This window comes from Coptis chinensis, chromosome 6, assembly GCF_015680905.1.
Source record: "Coptis chinensis isolate HL-2020 chromosome 6, ASM1568090v1, whole genome shotgun sequence".
In the NCBI taxonomy this organism is placed as follows: domain Eukaryota; kingdom Viridiplantae; phylum Streptophyta; class Magnoliopsida; order Ranunculales; family Ranunculaceae; genus Coptis; species Coptis chinensis.
This window is the reverse complement of record NC_141461.1, coordinates 26730184-26752349: the sequence shown is the minus strand read 5'-3', so window position 1 is coordinate 26752349 and position 22166 is coordinate 26730184. Positions and strand designations below refer to the sequence as shown.

At 36.3% G+C, this 22166-nt stretch overlaps 2 protein-coding genes across 2 annotated transcripts; both read left to right on the top strand.

Annotated features, from left to right (window-relative positions):
* Positions 1 to 7703: 7703 nt before the first annotated feature.
* On the top strand, positions 7704 to 8159 carry LOC147492375 (uncharacterized). The gene has a single exon (XM_086567489.1). The coding sequence runs from the start codon at positions 7704 to 7706 to the stop codon at positions 8157 to 8159; it is 456 nt and encodes a 151-aa protein (XP_086423615.1).
* Positions 8160 to 17518: 9359 nt separating this feature from the next.
* LOC147492374 (wax ester synthase/diacylglycerol acyltransferase 6-like) lies at positions 17519 to 21528 on the top strand. The gene is made up of 4 exons (XM_086567090.1): positions 17519 to 18328; positions 19908 to 20252; positions 20331 to 20468; positions 20887 to 21528. The coding sequence occupies exons 1-4, from the start codon at positions 17867 to 17869 to the stop codon at positions 21040 to 21042; spliced, it is 1101 nt and encodes a 366-aa protein (XP_086423216.1). The 5' UTR covers positions 17519 to 17866; the 3' UTR covers positions 21043 to 21528.
* Positions 21529 to 22166: the final 638 nt, after the last annotated feature.

The following is a 22166-nucleotide window of genomic DNA, read 5'->3' as shown; positions in this document are numbered from 1 at the left end:
CAAACTGCTGCTGAATTATTGCAAGTTTCCCATATGAATTCTATGAGTCGATTGAGGTGTCAATTGTACTTTCTATACATTTTATTGGTCCTTTCTTTTTTCTCATCTAGGAAGACTGTACCGGAGCAAATCACAAAAGCTTATGAGGACAGAACTATCTTTGTAAGAGGTTTCTTATACAGATACACCTCTAACATCTCGTAAGTCTTATCAATTTTTTGTCTTAGCATGTTTGAAGTAGACTCCTAAAATTGCTAAATGAACCTCAAAAAAATAAAAGCGTAACCACTTTCTGTGAGGACATAAGTGAATGAATACCTTCAAACAACAGAGTTATGAACTTCAGTTCACCATATATTATCAACATAGTCATACAACCTCATGGATGAATTACACTATGAAAGAAGGTCCACTTACCAAAAAAATTACAACCCTGCCTGATTCTTCTTTAGGCTATGGATTAACCTTCATCCTTCCATCCCTTTGAGAAAGATCGTAGAAACTTATCAGGATTTGTATACTATAAATATATATCAAATAAAAAAGAAAATTAGATTTCATACATACATTTAATCTAGCTGCAGAGCACTCTGATCCTAAATATTTCCAACTTGATATTCGTATGGCGCATCTTCATGACATGAGATAACCATTTTAATATATTGAATGTAAAATAAGTTAGTTAATCAAATGAAAAAATGGTGCTCTAATTGCAAAGGCGAATGAGCAATCTTTGAGTGTTTTAAGGTTTCAAAGTGAGGTGCTGCTATCACTTACAAAATATTGAAAAAAGTAGGAAAGCAAGGGGATCTTACCTTTGTTGCCCAATAGTGACTTGGTTCTCACCAAAGTTAAATCAGGGAGTTATAGGCTTCTTCCCCACGATGACGTTCATCTCTAAATTAGATTCAAACACTACTAAGAGTAAGTGGTGTTGATTGATGTATGAGTGATGAGTAGTGAGTGTTGAAGTTTCTATCCTAAATATATCTTAAGATGGGAGGAATGGTGATGAATGGAAACAAGAACTTTTTAACCTTTCTTATTGATTTTTTCTTCTATTTCTAATGAGTACTGAAAGACTAGTGTTTAAGAGAAGAAAACATTGAAAACATGGAGTTATATTATGTAGGATTAAAACATGAAAGAAAGAAGAGGAAATGAGATAACTTTATCACCAAGTTACACTCATTGATAACTTCAATGAGTGCAACTAGTGTTTTTGGGATTGAATGACAAGAAATATAGAGACAAGTTGATTGGAATGAAATTATTGAAAACAACAAGTATTTGAAACCAAGTATTGAATGTAATGAAAACAAGAACGCAAATAGATTGAAATAAAGAAATAACAAAACAAGAAAATAAATTGCAATAATGTAAATCTACCTAAGAAAGCATGATAAAATTGATCTCAATTTTTGAGTTGTCAAACCAAAAATTGGATAATGTTTTCTATCCCTACTTTTTGCTTTTATACTTATACTTTTACAATGACTGATTTGCCCTCTTCCTTTACAATCAAGACACCTAACTCATTTGCATTTTACTTTTCCTTTTTCTTTTATGTTTTTGTTTTTTGTCTTTCTTCTTGAGCAAGGCTTCTTTTGTGACAAGGTCGTCATCCATCTCCAATCTTCTAAGTTAAGGACATGATTTTCAGTCTTTTGGGTTTGAGTCCTTAACCTTTGACTTTGACTTTTTCAGTACTTTTTCATAGCATCTTTAGTTTTCATAAGAAGCATTAATAAAACTCCTTTTGGCGCTAAAATACATCTTTTATGATAAGTTCTTTGAAATGGCATGTAACCTACAAAAGGCAGTAAAAGCTATGAGTTGTCTGTTTATTATGCGTAAGAAAAGATTTAATGCAGTAATGCAAAGGTAATAAAATGCACTGGGAGCTGATCAACAACCCCCAAACATCATTTTGCTTGTCCTCAAGCAAAGATAAGAGAGAAAACTAAGATCACAAATATGTGATTTATTATCCAAATCTCGTTTCGCAGAGTGCGATTGCATTAACCATATGGAACAAGGCCTTAAACCACTAAGAATTCCCTAATGGTCGACCTTAAGCCTCATGAGAGTTTTCCAGAGAAGGTACTCACAAACTTCCTCTATCTAGTACAAAGGGTCTTGTCTCCTTATTTATTCTCAGAAGTTTATACATCTCATTAGTGGTGAATAAGGATACGTTCCTTTGAACTTAGAATAACATATGTACAGTAATTAAATCATCTAAAGATAAATATGTAAACATGAGCAATGAAATACAAAAGCAGAGTCGTTTCCAAAACTTTTGGAGGGCGTCCTTAAGGTGGGTTCTCACAGGGATGTGCTAAAAACACAAACTCCCTGATAGATTCACTCAAGTTTCATCCTCTCAAATGCAGTGGACATTTATATTCCTTATATACACGAATGACGTCCAAAAAAAAACCGATGTCGGTTGATCACAGTTGCCACTTACTATCACACCATCATATTCATAATCGAGCTAGAGGTCTTTTATTATGAATTACGGGGCTAAGGTGATGGTTTAGAAATAAAAATGAAGGGAAAACAAAATCTGATAAGTTGAGAAATTGGGTCTTCAAGATACTTGTAACTACAGAAGAACCTCGTTTTACTCTTTGCTTCCAAATTATGATTCATTCTTTAACCCTTTTGGCTTTGTGACTCCATATGATTTTGATTTTTGGGAGTTCTAACCTTGCTTTTGTGTTTTTTATATCAGCTCCTTCTGATTTTGAACTTTTGGGAGATTTGATTTTTGACTCCTTTGATTTTTTTTAGAGTTTTGGTTTTTTATGGGTCTTTATTTTCTTTTCTTACTTTTCGAAGCAACTAACAGATCTATTTTTGTACAAGGTTTTCTCTTCTCTTTTCTGATACTCATCCAATTCTCAACTCGTCAGCTGGATAAGCTTTTTATTGTGTGTTGTAATAGGTTAGGGATTGATGACGAAGAATAAAAAGGCTTTTAGAAATATTTGAAGGCTCAAAAAGGGGTGACTAGAGGAAAAACTATCTTTCTGGGGTTTTAACGTTTATTTGGGGCTATATCGATCCAAAGAGAGCATAAATTCTCTCATAGGATATAGCGTGATGTTCAAACAAGTGGACGTGTGGTTTTTCTATCCGGACATCCTTTGTGTCATCACTCAATAATCATTTAGATGAGGCTTTTGGCTAGATTCTCACCGGATATGGAACTTAATTGTTCTAACCTTGGTCTAGGAAACTTACTGCTATATACAATCAAATGCTTATGCATGCCACTCATGAAAAAATGCAGAAACTATTGAACATATATTAGTCTAAGTTCGAAAAAGAAATCCTTACTCTATTGTTATAATGAGACTTTCAGACTATTTATTCATTATAGAAAAAAAAAAAAAAAAAAAGACTTTAGGTTTACTTCATGGGACATAGTATGGTCTTGGGCCTATTCTCTTGGCCCAATACATACATGATCCATCTATGAATATGGCTACTACAACACTTCAATTCACTTTTAATCCAACCATGGAAACTTGAACAGTGTGTAGTTGAACTTGAACAGTTGCCATGTAATCCAATGTCATATTAAATAGTAGTAATACACATAATTTAATACAATAAGGAATCAAAGAAAAGATCTATAGGTTATTAAACTAATAGCACAAACAATCATGCCAATATTAGACATACGCATCACTATAAGCACTGAAATTAAGTCTTGATAAAATTATTAGAATATGGAATATCATAGGTCATAGTAATCCACAAAAAACATAAATTCGGTGTTAATGTGAAGAGTAGCTCAGGAACAATTGAACAGTGGCGTATAGTTGATTTTTTACTTTAATTTACACAAAAGTCCTTAAAGGTATTACATCAACTTAAAGGTATAAACTGTAGTTAAAATCGAAATGATGAAGTAGTCCTTCTTAAAGGCATTGAATATTTATTTTAAATATTTGATCAGGGGTATTTAGTGGTATAAAAAATGTTGGTCTAATTTAAAATGTCAGGTTAATTATGGTGTACTTTAGCAATAGAGAATAGTTATAACTAATCCAATAGAAGTAGAAACAGTAAAAACCAATTAAAGAAACCACAGTATCAAAACTCAATACAACCTAATTAAGAATTCATCAGCAAAACCATACCCGACAAAAAAATATTAAAAATAAAAAATAACCAAAACGCACACACTACAATTTCAAATTCACACAAGGATATCGTATGTAAACAACAACTCCAATGAAATTAAACAACTCCAATGAAAACCACAGTCTATAGCTAAGATAAAATATCATACAAACATACCTTTTAGAAAGAGCAATGAAGTCCTCAGAAGTAATATCGTATTTACTAAACCTCAACCGCCAAACAAACAAACAAAAACACATGAAGTTCACATTCTCAAATCTCAGGCAGCGAACACAATAGAATTCAAAAACAAAAAGTTGAGAAACAAAAAATTGAGGAAAACACCATTTCTAGGTTGGCCCTTCCAAACAGAGCCTTTGGCATTTGAAATTATGTTTTGCGGCAATCACCAAAAATTAAACATAACACAGCAGAATTTTCCCAGGTCTGCTTAAAAAAGAGAAAAACTTTAAAAAACAAAGTGAAAACTCAACCTCAACTTATTTACCGAAATAGAAACCTTGAAATTGATTCCACTTAACAAATTACGAAATATAACTAATAGATCAAAACACATCTAATTATTATAATGAATTCAAGAAATATAGTTTAAGACTTTAAATATTTTTTTCTGGAGGAGTTGGATAAGGCATAGGCGCAACGTGATTTTTAGTGTGCAAGTTGCAATACTATGTGGGTGATTGAACTTCGGGTGCTAGAACTGGCCTAATGTCTAGAGGCTTATACCAACACACCTCTTGCTTAGTGAGCATCCCCAAATACAAATTAGCAATTGGCCTTGCATGAATGTTTGGGGCTTCCTAAACAACACAAAACCTTTGTGTGCAACAAATTGATCCTAATAGTGCTCTACAATTTTTTCTTTTTACCTAATGAATTAGAAACGTCTCTAATGCTACCCTGTCTTTGGTTCATTAGTTCATTCGAACTTACTAATATAACAAATTTATTTTCAGGTGAGATTTCTAAAGGATGAACTCAATTATAACAAAGAAAGTAAATTCTCAATCCTGGATATGATCACAACATATAGCTAATTGAAAAATCATGGCAACATAGAACCCTAATTTCTTTTATCTTTGAACTTTAATTTGATAACAAATAAAATATAGCAGTAATTGCAAAATCACGGAAACATTAAAAATTTATCAAAATTGCAGAAAAATATTAAAATCGATTTGTCTATGCACCTGATGAATTATTGATCCATAAATTGTTCTTTTAAAGGTTGATCCAGGACTTCTGAAGAAGAAGATGTTGTCACGACTTTTTCAAGATAACACATTTCAAACTTGATTTAGAGGTGAAGAATCAATGGAGAGATATAATTGAGTGGAAGAGAGAATGATAGCTGCTTGGGAAGGAAGAGCTGAGTCTTTTAATTTCCTTTTTTAACGTGTGTTAAGTCTCATTAATTAATTAAAACTGGCATTCAATTAAAATGATGCGTATGTTTGGTTCATTTCTGAATGTCTTATACATTCTTTTAACTTAAGGGTATAAATGGAAGCAAAATATGAAATGACAAAAGAGTCCATTTTAAAGGCAATGAATAATTTGTTTTAATATTTAATAAGAGTATTTAGAGGTAAAAAAAGGCTGATCTAATTTAAAAGGCTAGGTTAATTATGGTGTAGTAGAGATACGTTGTTACTAGGTCTATTATCTTATTTTGCATAATAAATCTAAGTGACAAATAAATTAAGTAGTTTAGGCAGAGAACCTTAATAATATTAAAAGAGGATTAAACAAGAGACAAGAAGGGAATAATTCGTTCGTCATTATTTAAAGTTTTCTTTCCTACAAAACTAAAACTTCCAAGAGGTGGGTCTTATTCTGTTTCCACTCTGCTCACCACTATAAATTCTACAGATTCTTCAAACGTTTCTATGTTGCATTCCCGGCCAAGGTCCGTTCTGACTCACAATGCTCTTTTCTTTTATGAAGAGGGTAAAGTGGTGTAGTAGCATAATGTGGAAAAGATGACTGGGTCAGTGGTGCAGGGGATAAGGTGCAGAATACTGAAGAGAAAAGGAGAGCACGGGATCGTAACCGCAGAACCCTAGACCACAGGTGTCCCTGGTACGGAGGGGAGTCGGACCGCAAGATACAAGGACAGATGGACGACCCACAAAATAAGGAGGTGATATAAAAGGAATAGGGTGAGGAGAGAAGAAAAAAAAAAGAAAAGGAGGAAGGAGAGAAAAAGAGAGAAAAGAAAGAGTGAGTTGTATCGTGCTCATACATTTGGTGCCATCTGTGGGGAAGACAAGAACAAGAGAGTAATGGCACCGAAAAAGAGAGTAGGTAGACCTAAAAAGATGGCGGTGGAGAACGTAACGCCGGATCTAGCGCCGGATGGTGTGATTGACGAAGAAGGAGACCGAAGAGAGGAACGGGAAACAGAAGAAACGAGGCTGATGAGAGAGGAGATCACGAGGTTGAGGGAAGAGAATGAAGAACTGAGAAGGGAGAGAGAAAGGGCGAAGGATGAGATCGAGGAAGAAGGGAATGAGGGATCTGACGGAGAGAGAGCTGAGGAAGATATGGCGGGACCAGATCTGGTGGAAAATCCGGTAGCAGGGTTGACTATGGAGCAAGTCCAGGAGATGATAGACAACGATAGGGAAGCGAACCGACGACAAGAGAAAAATCAAGGAGGAACGGCCAGTCAGGTGGTGGCGGGGTTGAACCGCAACCCGTTGGCAGACAGAATATGGGCACCAGAGGTTCCGAAGCGGTTCCCTCAACCTAGATTCGAAAGGTATGACGGTAAGGGAGATCTAGTGGACCACATCCATCATTTTCGGCAACAGATGCCTCTGTGGCAGGAAGCGCGGTATGATGGTCTGCGATGCATGATGTTCCCGGCAAGTCTGAAGGGAGGAGCGTCGGATTGGTATTACAGGTTACCCGCAGGGAGCATAACTAATTTTCAGGAGTTGGAGCAAGCATTCATAGATCACTTCATACACCAGAAGAGACGGGTGGTAAATATCGCGGCACTATTCAATGTGAGACAACGGTCCTCGAAGTCAGTTAGAGAGTTTTTATGTCGATTCAAGGCAGAGACATTGAAAGTTGAAAATCTGGACGAACGGACCGCGGTGATAGCATTTGAGAGAGGGTTGCGCCCGGGAACAGGAGTACATCAATCTGTGGCGAAGAATGAGATCGCGACCTTGCATGAACTTTATCTGAGGGTGGAGAAATACATAAGTTATGAAGATACAATGCAGAAGGATTCCAAAAAGTCGGGAAAAGCAGTATTGTCATTGGAAAAGGGGAGGGAGTCTAGGAGAACGGAATCTGCCGAGAAGGAAAGAGGGTGATACCGCGAAGATCGAACACGGGTAGCGGGGACACGGGAGGGTGTCCGAAGAGAGTATAGGGAGAGAAAACCGTACAGAGAGACAGAGCAGACACCCCTGAACAGACCCTTGAGCAAGATCTTACCCTTAATCAAGAATCTATCGGGGTACGAGGGACCACGGAGCACACCAATAGAGATACCTGAAAAACCGTTCTGCGATTATCATCAGATGCGGAATCACAAGACTAATGACTGCTACGCCTTGAAATGGTTGGTTCAGAGGATGGTGGAAAGAGGAGTGATGAGAGAGTTTGTGAGAGGAGAGCAGAACGAGGGACGCATGCCTCCGCCGGGAAGGATATTGGGAACTATCAATGTGATATACAGCGGTGAAGTCCTAAGTCACAATGCTCATAGAGACAAGATAAGACGGACGGTGAGCATCCAACAAATCAGTGAGAGGGTGGATAGACCGCGGCAGAATTCAGGAGCGACATCAGAGAAGGACAGGATAATGTTCAGCAGCGCAGATCTACAGGCAGTGGACTCGCCGCATGAAGACGCCCTAGTGATTACGGTAGCTATGGGGAACTACATGGTAAAGAAGGTGCTCATTGATTGTGGAAGTGCAGTGGACCTTCTATTCAGAGAGGCGTTAGAAGAGATGGGAGTAGATCTTAAGTAGCTGCGGCCTTCATGGACCAATCTGTACAGATTCAATGGAAGTATGACTGAACCCATGGGGAACTTTTGTTGCCGGTAACAACGGGTCCGGTTACCATTTTCACGCGATTCAAGGTGATAGATTCGATTTCGCAGTACAAAGCGATTTTAGGGAGACGATGGATCCATGAGATGAAGGCGGTACTATCCACGTACTATCAAGTGATACAGTTTCCAATGCCTGCCGGCGTATATGATGTTTACGGTGACCAAGTGACAGCCAAGAATAGTCACCGGGGGACCGTGAAGCGATTGATCCCCGAACCGGAGGGAGAAGCTTCTGACCCCAGAAAAAGGCGAGCATAGCAATTACAGTGCGCCTCGGTGGAGGGGGAGTTGGAGGCGTCAGAGGGACCGAAGACGATTGATGAAATCGAGATGGTAAATATAGGGGAAGGAGAAGAGGAGAAGTTCACAGTAGTAGGATCCAGCTTGCCAGAAGAATGGAAAGATAAGTTGATACAATTTTTATCTGAGAATAAAGATGTTTTCCGTGATGGAAAAAGCTTCATTTATGAAAATCACAACCTAGCTGACTGGTGGAATTTGGAAAGTTGTTAATGGAGATTAAGGAGATTAACAACTGTAGGTCATGTATATTAGATGTAGTAAACTTTTCCAGAGGGTGCAATAAGACTTTTGATTTCGAAAATATTCCACATAGTACGTGGATCTGACCAACTATATATAGTCCTGGAGTTTACTTGGATGGAGAAGAAAATATAGCTACTCTTACTCTGACTTCCTTTGTTTGTAATAAATACAGCCACCTACTCATGGGTCTGCAGAAACTATATATATGTACAAGGGAATTATTGTTATACTCAACTCAAGTTTACAAATAGCCGGCCTTTTCACAATCCATTGAGCTAAATATCCAATTCGTAGTGATACATAGAAACATAATGTGCTAGATACTTCTCATTATATATACAACAAATTTTGCTCCATGTATAAGGTTATAATGCATACACAAAAAATAATCCCTGACAATATTCAACGGTTTGAAGGTTTGAGATTGTAATTGCCTACAAAATCTCGAGTGACTAGCTTTAGGCTATTGGTATTGGATGTTCTAGTATCTAGAAAATTAGTCTTCTTTAATGGCACATGCATGGAGTGTCATTTTAGCTTAAAACAAATAAATTTAAAACCCTATGGTTTTGAGAAATTAATAAATAGAAAAACTCCGTTTTGTTTATTTGGTTTCTCTAATTCCCCACTACTTTGAGTATGTCATTTTTTAATCGCAACATGTTTGTTATTTATTTGCATTCACAGGCTTTACGAAAATATATATATACAAAAGACATATACTACATACTTGATATTCTTAAAAACAAACTTAGCAAATATAGATGCAACAATTAGCAAAGCCTTGCTAAAAATATCTCTATCTACAATGGCTTCACAGTGAGAAAGGGGTTGAATTTTTAACACATGCATTCTGTATAGTCGAAGAGCTCCTAAGTAAATATTCAAGTGTTTAATAGGTGCATAAATGACCTCTACTGAAAATAATGCAATGCATCACTTTTGGAGTTTACCATATATATAGTAGCTTGATTCGTGTAGAACATTATTATTCTCCCTCTTGGTGATTCCTTGTTTACTAATACGTACAGTAAGATTATAGACATATATATTTCAATCATCCGTTAGTTGTATTTATGTTAAAGAGTAGTTTTAACATGCAGTCGATCGATCAGTGCATTAGTTTTGAATAGTCTGCCGCCATTATGCAACCAGCTTATATATGTATCGTGGTTTCTATGTTAGAGCTGCTCCAACCTACTGGGTGGTTATTTTTGTTATTGAATTTACCCATTCATATTCTCTTTTAATTTATTTCCAAACTTGCTAGTACGTGAATGTGCTAACACATTTGCATGTAGTCTTCAGATTCAGATATACTGATGGCAATATATTTCTTCCTCCTTCAGGTCATAGGAAAAAATTTCTTAGTTTCAATAATTTTAGTGTTTCACCAAGTTTAGATCCGATACATTGCTTTTAATATAATATAAAATATATATAATTCATATAGATTTTGTTATGTCGGGGAACAATATTACCTCAAACATCGTCGTCTAACAAAAATTTTGCCCATAAGATGAGTGAAATTTAGTCCATTCTAAAAATAATATAACTAATAAAGTAGCTTCTAATAAAAATACGGATTAACTAACTTGTCAATCAAGTTATTTCGATTTTCCAACTGTTGGAGGTGAGTCCGCATATTTTAGGTATGTGCACCACTTCAAAATTTCATACTAAGCGCTCGGGATACAATGAGTGCTTATAAACCACTTACCTTGCTAGGGCCAAAAATCAAACTGGTATTGTCAAGGATTCAGTTTGGAACAAAGTCCCCATCTTGAAACATTACGGTGCCAGGAACAAAAATCGAACAACAATGCATACACTACTACAAAATGACACGTATACCACGGTCAATAAGAACGTTTATACCACGGTTCTTCTAAAAACCGTGGGAAATACTTATATACCACGGTGGAAACTTCTTTGGTCATTGGTTTACTAGTATATGCCACAGTTATATGAAAACCGTGGGATAAGTTGGGCCATATACCATGGTTAGTTTTTTTTTTTTAGCATGAGAGTACTCCACATCCCCACTACCTTAAGGCTTAAACAAAAACAATGGTATATAAATTTTCCACTTTCTACCATGGTTTATGCAAAATAGTCAAATACACGAAAAAAAAAATAGAAAAAAAAAATACACATACGAAACTCACTCAAATTGGATTCCCGCTATTCTCTCCCCACAACTTCTACAGTTCTACGACTCTTAACCTTTCCAACTTTTTCCAACTTCTACCACTCTACCACTTTAAGTGGAAGACTGTTACTAGCATTATTATTAAAAAAATCTGGAGGAGATGACAAACTTGTCTGATGGCTCTGGATCCGCACTCCATCAACACGGTCCACCAGAGAACTCATCCCCCGAAGGTTTTCCATGGTACAAGGATCACCACGCAAGTGAAGCCGGTCCGAACCGCCACCGTAAAGTTTTTCCGAATAAGAGGATGTTGGAAGGACCACGGATCTTTCAGTCCTTGGGTCGCACGAAGAGCTTTACAATAAGTTAGCTAACATGTTTGGTATAGAAAGATCGAGAGATGCTCGGCCGTGTGCTCTACGGATGCAAATGGTGCGATTAAGTACATTGGAGATGAACCTTTTAGGTAAGGTGTCGGTTTTATTTGCAATATATTGTTTATGTTTATGTGAATTCAATATCATAAGCCGCATTTCTACCGTGAATCTACATTCTCAACTCGCACAAGGTTATTTCACTTGTATCATTGCAAATGAGTTTATGGAAAACTGCAAAAAGACCGACGATTCTAATGGATTCAAAGGCTGATAACAAAGGAAGGTAGTGAAAGAAAGCTCAATTGTTTAAATGTAAAGTTGAATTATTCAAGACTCTGATCTTTGGATCATTCTTCTTCCTAGACTAGTGGGACAAACCGTTTGATTCATTTTTGAATGTCTGAGGTTGTCTCTTAGGGTAGTTCTGTTATGAAATTTCTAATGAAAGTCGAACTTTTAACTACTGCAATTTGTATTTGGCTATGTCATTGGCCATTTTATTCGAAGAATCCATCCAAATACGATTCATTAAATATTTTGCAGAAGGTTGATCACAAGGTTGCAGACCGAGGGAAGTGGATTCAACTCTTCTTTTAAGAGGGGGCCTTTAAGCATTGTTGCTTAAGATGAGAAAGATTACTTTGTTATGGATTCCTTTTAATTTTTGTGGTCTATTATAGAATTCCAATATGTTATATTATGAAACTCAGTATATACCGCACTCTGCTAGAATTGTTACTGTTTTTTCTCTTTTCTAATGGACACCTCACGCTTAGCACATGCATGTACTGAATCCCCAATCCTTTGCTTGTTGTCAACTGCTTGAGCTTACTCTCTATTTGACCAGCACAGATGCAGGAGAGAGACCAAAAGCGCTAAGGGGCGCTACGCTAAGGCTGTGCAAGAGATGGAGGAAATAGAAATCCGAGTATTCCATTTTTGTTTGTTCGTGCCAGTCTTTAGCAAACTTATAGGCAGAGGGACTTCGACCAGGAATTGAGAGCAGAAGCCGGCAAGCAGAAAGGAAGAATGGCTACTTTAGCAAATCAAAAGCGAGCACCTACGACTAAGGGGAATGAAATGTCGACCACATCTGGAGTGAGGGAGAAAATCAACCTAGTTTTGGTTTCTTTTAATTGGTGAAAAGGGAACATGTATGGCTCGGGCTTCTGAGCCTTCAGTGCACATCATTACTCGTGTGATTGTATGGTATTAGCTCGTATACTTTCGTCTTATCGAATTCTTCCCCGCCTTTTGTAAGACCGAGAAAGGAACGACGAGATGTTGAATTAGTCTTTTCTTAGGGTAGCATGAGCAGCGGAAGTTGTCGCAGTGGATAGTTGGTAGGAGACATAGAAACACATCTCCATGGCTTGCAAACCATACTCAACTGCAAGTAATCGACAACAGAATCGAGCCGATTACAGATGAGAGACAGGAGTTCTTATGGAATACTAGACCAATCAGCCATTGGAGCAGATAGAATAAGATTGACGAAAACAAAAATAGGAAAAGCAAACTTTGAATTGTAGTTAAAATTGTAATAGGATGTTGTAGACGTCAGTGAGAAGACTCTAGAACAATAATATTGCGGGAGAAATTGGATCTTCTCTGTTTTCCAATTTTTTCTATTTTTTTTGGGATTGTGGGGGTTAGGTTTAGAGATGTGTATTGTTCTTGGGACAGTTGGGAGAAAGACACAAAGTGTCGGTTATTATGTCACGATATCGATATGTACTGGGTTAAAATAATTAGGAGAACATGCCCGTAGTTCTTCTTTTATACTAGGTTAAACCTTGTTTGTGTTGGATTAGGAAAGTCAGAGTGAAAAAGGTTATAATGGAAGTTTCCATTTCAATTCTATATACAGTCTAGAATAGGTTTCGAATGTACTATATATTTCTAGAGCACTTGGCTAATTCGATCTATAAATCTTCCCTCATGCCTACTATTTTCCAGGTCTACTCAGTAATGGTGATTTTGAAATGGCTCCAACAGACAAAGGAGCGAGGGATGGACCTGTTTCTATTCCTAATTGGAAATCAAAAGGAACAGTCGAGATGATAGAATCTGGAAAGAGGTAACGAGGGATGATCCTTATAGTACCTCAAGGTTTACGTGCAGTGCGTCTTGGCAATGAAGCAGAGATAAGCCAAGAGTTTAAGGTTGAGAAGGGTTCACTGTACTCCGTCACATTTAGAGCTGCAAGGACGTGTGCACAGTTGGAGTCTCTTAACATATCGGTACCTCCTGCATCTCAGACCATTGATCTCCAGACCCTTTATACTGCACCGGGCTGGGATGCATAGTTTGCAGAAGAAAGTAAGGGCAATACTTATGATACCTCCTTATACTTGTTAGTTGAGTTGGGGATCCCATTCCCATCCCATCACTTGGGGCAAATTTGAGAAGGTTCATCTTCACTCCAATGTGTTGCAACAGTTCCGATAATAGACCTGTCCAAAACAGAAGGTTTAGCAGTTTGAGATCCTCCACTAGATGTGCATCTACAATTCTGATCCCCGGCATTCCTTGTAGATGATGGTGGCTTCACCCAGTGAGACAAGCTCGTATCAATAGCCTCTTTTCTATATGTATTTTCTGTGCCTGTGTAAACGACATACGAACTCGCTGAACTACCACTTTCATTATGCTCAAGAGATTCACTTTGACTATCAACTTCTTCATGGTTGTAGTAACTGTCTTCTTTCAGTGCCATCAACTGAGATAAATTGTGAACGGGTATCCTATAGTGGTAGAGTTGGTATCCAGGAAAATGGGGTGTTTCAGCCGGAAACGAATGAAGATGAGTTTTAGCTATGTTCTAATTTATGAGTCTTACCTTTTTAATTTATGAAAAGGAATTTGAAGTTTGTTTTCTTAGTGCACTCAAAAAATTAATGGAAGTTTTTTTATTATTATTATTATTATTATTATTATCTTTTTTTGCAATGTTTGGTAGTTTTTTGTACATTTTGGAATTTGTTGGGAAGATGGAAATGTTATGCGTGGCAGGCCGTGTAAATTTTGTTATCACGGGTTCGGTTTTAAGTGGAAGATCATTACTAGCATTATTATAAATTATTATATATATATATATATATATATATATATATATATGGTTTATATATAAACCATGGTTTGGCATAAACCGTAGTGTTTAGTATAACTATATATCACGGTATTATAACACATACACTAATATAAACCATGGTTTCAATAGCTTATATGCCACGGTTCTATTGACAACCGTGGTATATCATGGGCATACAAACCACGATTTTTTGAAAAACCGTGGTATCCGTTAAACATATATACCACAGTTTTGCTATTATTATATACTACACCACCTATTGTCACGGTTGCATAACAGTGGTAAATATATTTATACCACACTTAAAAACAGTGGTATAAGTGTCATTCTGTAGTAGTGATACCCCACCCATTGCATACCCTACGAATAAAATTCTTTTAGTAGGATGATAAGTCTAGCTAGTGAGAGGGCAACGCCACCCATTGCATACCCCTGCCAATAAAATTCTTTTAGTGGGCTGATAAGTCCAGCCTAAGGCAGTGCCAGTGCATAGTTTTCTTGTTTATTTTCCAATGGTAACCAACAAACAATGAAGAGTATCTTCGCCGCCAACAACAATTGCAAAGCAACATCAGTCATGAAGAGAATATCGAAGAAGAAAAATCCTGGACAAAGGAAGTTGGATGGGAAGATAAATTGGGCTTTTGATCTCTATTATAAACAACAAAAAATTGTCGTTAATATAGAAGATACATTTTAACTTCTAAGTAGTTTCCTATTAGCAGTTCGAAACCAGTGGGCTCTATTATCAGAATAGAAACATATTCAATTGCTATACGTAGTTGTTTCCTATTAGTTGTGCAACACTTCAACTCTCTCATCAAAAACTTTCGTGAGTGATCCAGTTGTGCAACTCTCCAAGAAAAAGTGAGTGATACACTTGGCAGAACTAAATACTGGGAAACTGCATGCTACATAGTAACGAATTTCCAAATCCACCTCAGATGTACTCTCTTTTAATATGGAGAGAGGTGATCATAGTTAGCAGATACTAAATCTCAACAGTAAATCTCGTTTGAGGTGATTTAACATATTTTCATATCTGAATATTTGATCTAGCCAACTTCTCAACGAGAAATATTTTGCTCACATCTTTGACCCACAGAGTCACACACATGACATTTGTCCAAAAAAAATCAACAAAACATTAAAATACCAAAACAGTCTCTCTCCTCTTTTTACCCACGTTCGGTCGGTTTTTCTCTCTCTCCCTCTTTAGTCTTTACCTTACTGATTTACTTTCACACTATTTCCGACCAATCGAATTCTAGCCAACCCCCAAATCTCGCCATCCGAATTTGGAATCAAAATAAATTAAATCAGTTCAAAAGTTAAAATTGAAATGAGTCCCGATCTTGGACACACTTATAAAAACACTCCCATACTCCATAACTAACTTCAAGTTTAAGTTTTTGTCATATCCCAATAAGACAATAATCGCCTCAATCCCATAAATTAATTTTAAGTTTAAGTTTTGAGCGCTACTACTCTTTTTTTTTGGTAGGCAAGCGAGGTTTTTAGAGAGGTCCCCTACTCCTTTTCATAAAAAAGAAATAATACTCGTCATATGCTTGTTACAATCTTACATATTCTATGCCTATAGCATTCTCGTATACAATTTTCCTAATGTCCTCAGAAAATGAATTAGAGATAATATTGACATTACACACATTTGGGACATTATCAGCTAAGGCAATTTATTTGCTTATCTATACACATGCTGTATAGTAAACATTTCCAAATGTCCGATCAAAAGAGTAATATTCGTGATCAGCTTTCTTACTTGCCATGTGTATTTTCCTGTGCTCCTAGCTTTCATGAATGAGATTACATTTGTGGGGTTAGTTCGTGCTTCTATTCTCCTTATGCCTTGGCTTACTGCCATTTCCAGTCCCTTCTCCACGCCTTGCAGTTCAATTAGAGCAATGGTTCCTTACTCAGACTTCCCTCTTCTTGCCGCATTCACTTCTCCCTTTGCATTTCTAATCACTGCAGGAGCGCTACTACTCAGACTCTCTCTATAATTTCTTTGGGACTCCATTTCTTATGTGGCATCCAAATCCCACTTTCTCTTTCCAAAAATAAAAAACTAAACATAGAAACAAAATAATAACAAATAACATACCTAATTAAATACTAAAATGAAAAATAGTAATAAATAAATCAACAAACTTACTAATATTTCTACAAACAAAAAAAGAAATTAAATAAAATTATAAAAAAAATCAAAAAGTTGAATTGGGTGTGACAAATAAATCATCATATTTTACCATCTTCATCTTCAGTCACACCATTTTGATATTCAGACAATTCATTATCTTCCATGTTTTGTTCATCTACACATTTGTTTAAGTCAATAGAACTGTATGATTTTTTTTTATCCATTCAGGAGGGGTATGATGTGTTTCATTTCTTTTTGGCGTTGGTTTTGACAAAGAAAAAGAGGGAGTGAAACTCTTTTTGGCGTTGGTTTTTATTTTTTTATTTATTTTTATCTTTATTTATTTTCTTTCTTTTTTTTGTTTGATTTCTACGTGTAATATAGGTAAGTTTTTGTTATTTATTTCTTACTATTTTGAATTTACTTATTTAATTGGATAAGTTATTATTTATTTATTTGTTTCTATTTTTGTTTTTTTATTTTTAGAAATAGAAATATAATTTGGGTGCCACTTAAAATAGGGAGTCGATAAGAAGTTATAAAGGGAGGAGTCGCTAACGAGTTATAAAGAGAGTCTAAATAGATTTTTTTGTTAAGTTTTTATCTAACCCATAAATTAATTTGGGATATTTCCAAGAAGGGCAAAATATTTCTCCTTTTCAAATCATCAAGTATTCCTTTCCCTAAGCGAACACACGTGATATTGAGGGGAATGGGAATCTTCTACTTGTCACTGTTGTCACTTGTCAGCACTTAGGAGAGACCTTCAACTGCAACACTTTATTATTACCCAGCATCTCATGTTTATGAACTTGCTGAAGCACACTACATTGGTGAAAAAAAATTAATTCACCACCTGCCATACCATTTAAAGCACAGCATATATACATGTTTGATAGAGTGAAATATAAATAGAGTGATCATTCTCTGGAGTTTGATTAAACAAAGATAGATACATAGGAGAAGTGTCAATGGCCCTCAACCAGCTGCTGATGAAACAGAAGAAACATTTAGAAGAAGATGGGGAAACCCTGTTACCTATGAGCCCAACAGCACAATGTCTCAATAATTTATCATATCTTTGACTCTTTTGTGTGTTCTTGAGCTTGAAACATTACTAGATGAGTTTGGAACACCTGAAATCATACGTGATGTATTTTTACCTCTCAATGCACGTTTTTCTTCGATTATTGATATCAATGAAAAAGGTGAACCAAGATGGAAAAAAGTTGATGTTAGAGTTGAAGATCATATTATAGTCCCTACATTTCCCACAGGCCTATCTACCATGGAATACGACGAAAAATTAAGAGAGTACATCTCAAAAATTGCTGGTGAACGTCTTTCTACAAATCAACCGTTGTGGGAAGTTCACGTAGTTAAGTATCCAAATAAGACTGGTGCAGGATCATTGGTCTTTAAGCTTAGCCATGCACTAGGGGATGGATATTCCATAATCAGTGTAATATTCAGTGCATTTAGAAGGGCAGATGACCCTTCTATTCCACTCACTTTGCCTAATATGTCACTGGCACTTACTAGAGGGAAGAAAAGCTTGTGGAGTTATGTTACAAGGTGCTTGAATACTGTTTCTGATCTTAGTCTTAGTGTGTTGAAGGGTTCAGTTTGGGAAGATAGTAAGAGTGCAGTTCGATCAGGAACACGCGGTGTGGAATTCGAACCAATTGCCATCTCGTCCATTTCTGTCTCTATGGAACGTCTAAAACATGTGAAATACAAGGTTGGAGGGGTAAGTATCATTTCCATAGTAACATTTCTATTTTGATTTTCTAGCAGGCCATAGTGCCATACACTATATATATACGGTTTAGATTTTGGTATCATGTTGGGTCTAATGTTGGCAAACCAAATCTAAACTTTCTTTCCTTCAAAGAAGTAGAAAAAGATATGGATCCTCTAGTTAGATTTATACGTGCCAATGTGATGGCCATATCATGGTTGAGCACAGAATTTACTATACTAAGTGCTCATCAGGAGAGCAAAATAGCCAACTTCTGACAACGTTTAGTTCGGGCGCTTCTCTCCTAAGCGTTTTGGAGGGAAGTTTAGGTTATATATAGTTGTAGTATGTTCACCACCACCGTAGTCAAATATAGTTTGAAAACTGAATCGCTTCAATTCCCTAACATACTAGGCTAAAAGAGTAGTTCTAGATTTCTAGTGCCTAAAGATGCTCATGGTCACATCATACTCTCCCATGGCCTGCTGGTCATGATTCCTTTGCAAATATATTCCTCTGGTTCTCAGAACTCTCATTTCACGAGGCAGCTTCATAGAGAATTAGAGACTACTGTCGACAGTACACTGTGGATTATTAGGATATCCAAACTGTACATAGGTACATTGTTCATATAAATGGGATCCCCATATAAATTGTGTACAAAAAACACTTTTGCAGTGTCTAAAATTTAGTGTTGAAAGACCAAACTTTAGTCGATTATTGTACTCAATAACACTGACATTTCCACATTTCAACTGCATTTAAAATTTAATTTCAATATATATGAATGCAAATATGCAATGACCATTAATTTTCTGTTTTTCAAACTTAAAAATAAGGAAAATTTTCTAACAAATGATACATACCTTGCTGGTTTCTACCTGCTGTAACAGCCGGATTGAGCGAAGCGTCAATGCTTAACCAAATCGGCAACACTTAAGATAGATGCACAGACTTTATTTCTGACAAACAGAACAAAAATTAAAAATAGTATAGTAGAGACTTGCAGGCATTATATCGTGCACCTTATTGAAGATCGTTAGGCGGTAAAATATTTTTCTATCCAATGCCAAAAATATATGGCCACCAATGACATAGTGTGTGTGTGTGTTATGGTAGTCCATCTAAAGGAGGCTTTCAGTACATATATACCAAGATATCCAAAGGGCGGGACATAATGTATTTCCCAAGTAGGTGGCTGGTTCCATTGGTACGTGGCTGGCACAAGTTAGCTCCCTGTCGATGTGGCCAAGTAGATTTTTTGAAAATTGCTTGTCTCAGATAGTCAAGATCACCGGTGAGTTCATCAATGTGTACAACTAATAGTTAGTGACTCAAATCAAACTTCCACCTTAGTTGACATTAAGCACCACCAAGGTAGTTGAGGTGCAGCGCTCACAGTACACGACAGTATAACACATTTCAACAAACATGGCCCTATGTAATTGAGGTTACATAAGTGACTTCAACTTATTTGTTTACCTTAATTTGTATCTGTTGGAAACTTGGAATTGATTGTAAGCATCAGTTTACTTTCCCTATTATGATTATTTAAAGACTGACTTATACAATTATTGTCAATTACCAGACTGTAAATGATGTGGTCACTGGTTTAATATACTACGTTATTCACTTGTACATGCTGAGGACTGGAGATATTTCTAGTAGAAAAAACATGAATTTGCTGGTAATGGTCAACACGGGAATGCTAAGAGGATATACGAACATTGCTGATATGATTAAGGCAAATATATGGGGCAACCATGTGGCCTTTTTGCATGCAACAATACCAAATATTACTGGTGAAGAGAACGTTGATCCTCTATATTTCATCATCAAAGCAAAGGAAGTTATGGACAGAAAGAAGAATTCAATGTTTACTTATCTCACAAATCCGATAATAAGCGTGTTGCGTTGCATTAGAGGACCAAAGGTGAGGGCCTAACAATTCGATTATAAGCATATCTATTCTTTCTTGAAGACTAAGAAGCAACTTGGTGGCCTGGTGCAGGGTGTTTCTGAGTATGTCCATTCAAACTTTAGGAACACAACGGCGACAGTAAGTAGTTTGATTGGTCCAAAGGAGAAAATGGCTATGGCAGGTCATCCAGTTGGTGCTTGCTACTTCTTAGTGGCAGGGATACCACAGGTAGAGCTCTTATTTTCTTTACGACACAGATCACCAGACATTGCGACTGTCGACTATTTAGATGGTTCTATGAAGGAAAATTGTTCAACTATATATAGTGTCCAAGATGGTTTTGACTCAAAAGTGTCGAAAACCCCCTGCCCCCCTAGAAGACTGAAATGGATGAGACTTTTCGATTTCGGGGGAGGATGATCTTGGTGTCAAAATCTGCTTATTTATTTGAAATTTATAACTATCACAAAATTAGATTTTGTGCATTGAACTGAGAGTATTTTAAAACTCATGAAAGAAGCATCATTCGTGAATATGTGACTCTAAAATCTAAATGACCTGATAACGTTGTTATCATTATTTAATTAATTGTTAAAGAAGTTTTACAGTGCATTTGCTTGAAATTGTTTTTTGTGCGTGGTTGCAGAGTCTTATTTTCACCGTGGCATCATGCATGGGACAATTGAGACTGGTGGCAACAATGGAAAAGAATCATATAGATTCTGAACTTTTCAACCCCTGCATGAAAGATGCATTTGAAAATATATATGATGCAGCTTGTGATGGCAGGAGAAATACTTAAAGAGGTATTCAGTGGTGGTCTTATTGATGCCGCGTAACTTATTATGTTGTAGTAGTACTAATGCAATTGCGTAAAGCAATAGCTATCATATCATCAGCAACATCACAACGAAATTTCCATCTACCTTCGCTAGCAATTGCCGCAGTTTGGTTATATTGGCATGTATTCTTGGTGTGGAGTGCACGAAGACAATCTCCTTTCGCCGAATTGTTCAGTTGCGGTTGCGATGGTATGATGTAATGAAGCATTGCAGTTAATCTATTGTCATTAGGCTCACCACTTATAGTATGTAAGGCGTGTCCTAATTTTAATGCACGTTCTTAGTATAATGTGGCTCCGTAGTCTCAATAACAGTTAACAGCCTGGTATTATTATTTCGTGAAAACCTCAGTTTGGTGTGCTTAAACATAATGCCGATGGTGAGCGCGTATCATTGATGTTAGCGACATTGTTCGTGATCAATCAAAAGAAGGATGAATTTTCCCTTTTACACTCTATTAAGTTCAGGTAATAGCAAAATTGGATGCGATTTAAAGTTTGCGCCGAATAGAAACCTGGCCTCCATCAAGGTATATTAATGGATTGGGACGTAATCTCTTAAATATTTTTGGAAAACTATTATTATTATTATTTTTTAAATTAAGCTATGGTTGACACTTGACAGGCCGTTGTCTGTTTTATTAATACTAGTAAACGGGCACGTGTGTTGCACGTGATTGAGAGCTAAAATATTGTAATATATAATATGTTATAAAGCATTGCAACACGAAATTTGCAGCATCAAATATATTTTTTGCCAAGATATCTAAACACTAAAGGTGGCAGAGGTCTGAAAGATACCTAAATATTAAGGGCCTCATAGTCGAAAACTACTAAAGGGAGAGTTTTAGGAACATATATTATAAAAACACGTAAAACAAATTCAAAATCGTTAGGACATTTGTAAATTTTATATTAGGCTAATTTTTTGTAGATATGATCTCCTAACTATTCTAAACATTGTCACAAATAATAAAAATAAAATAAAATAAAATAACTTGCCAAATGTAGTCAACAAATTACAAAATTTGGTTAATAGTGGACTTTTAATTTTCCCCGTTTTTTTATACTATATTTGGTAAGTT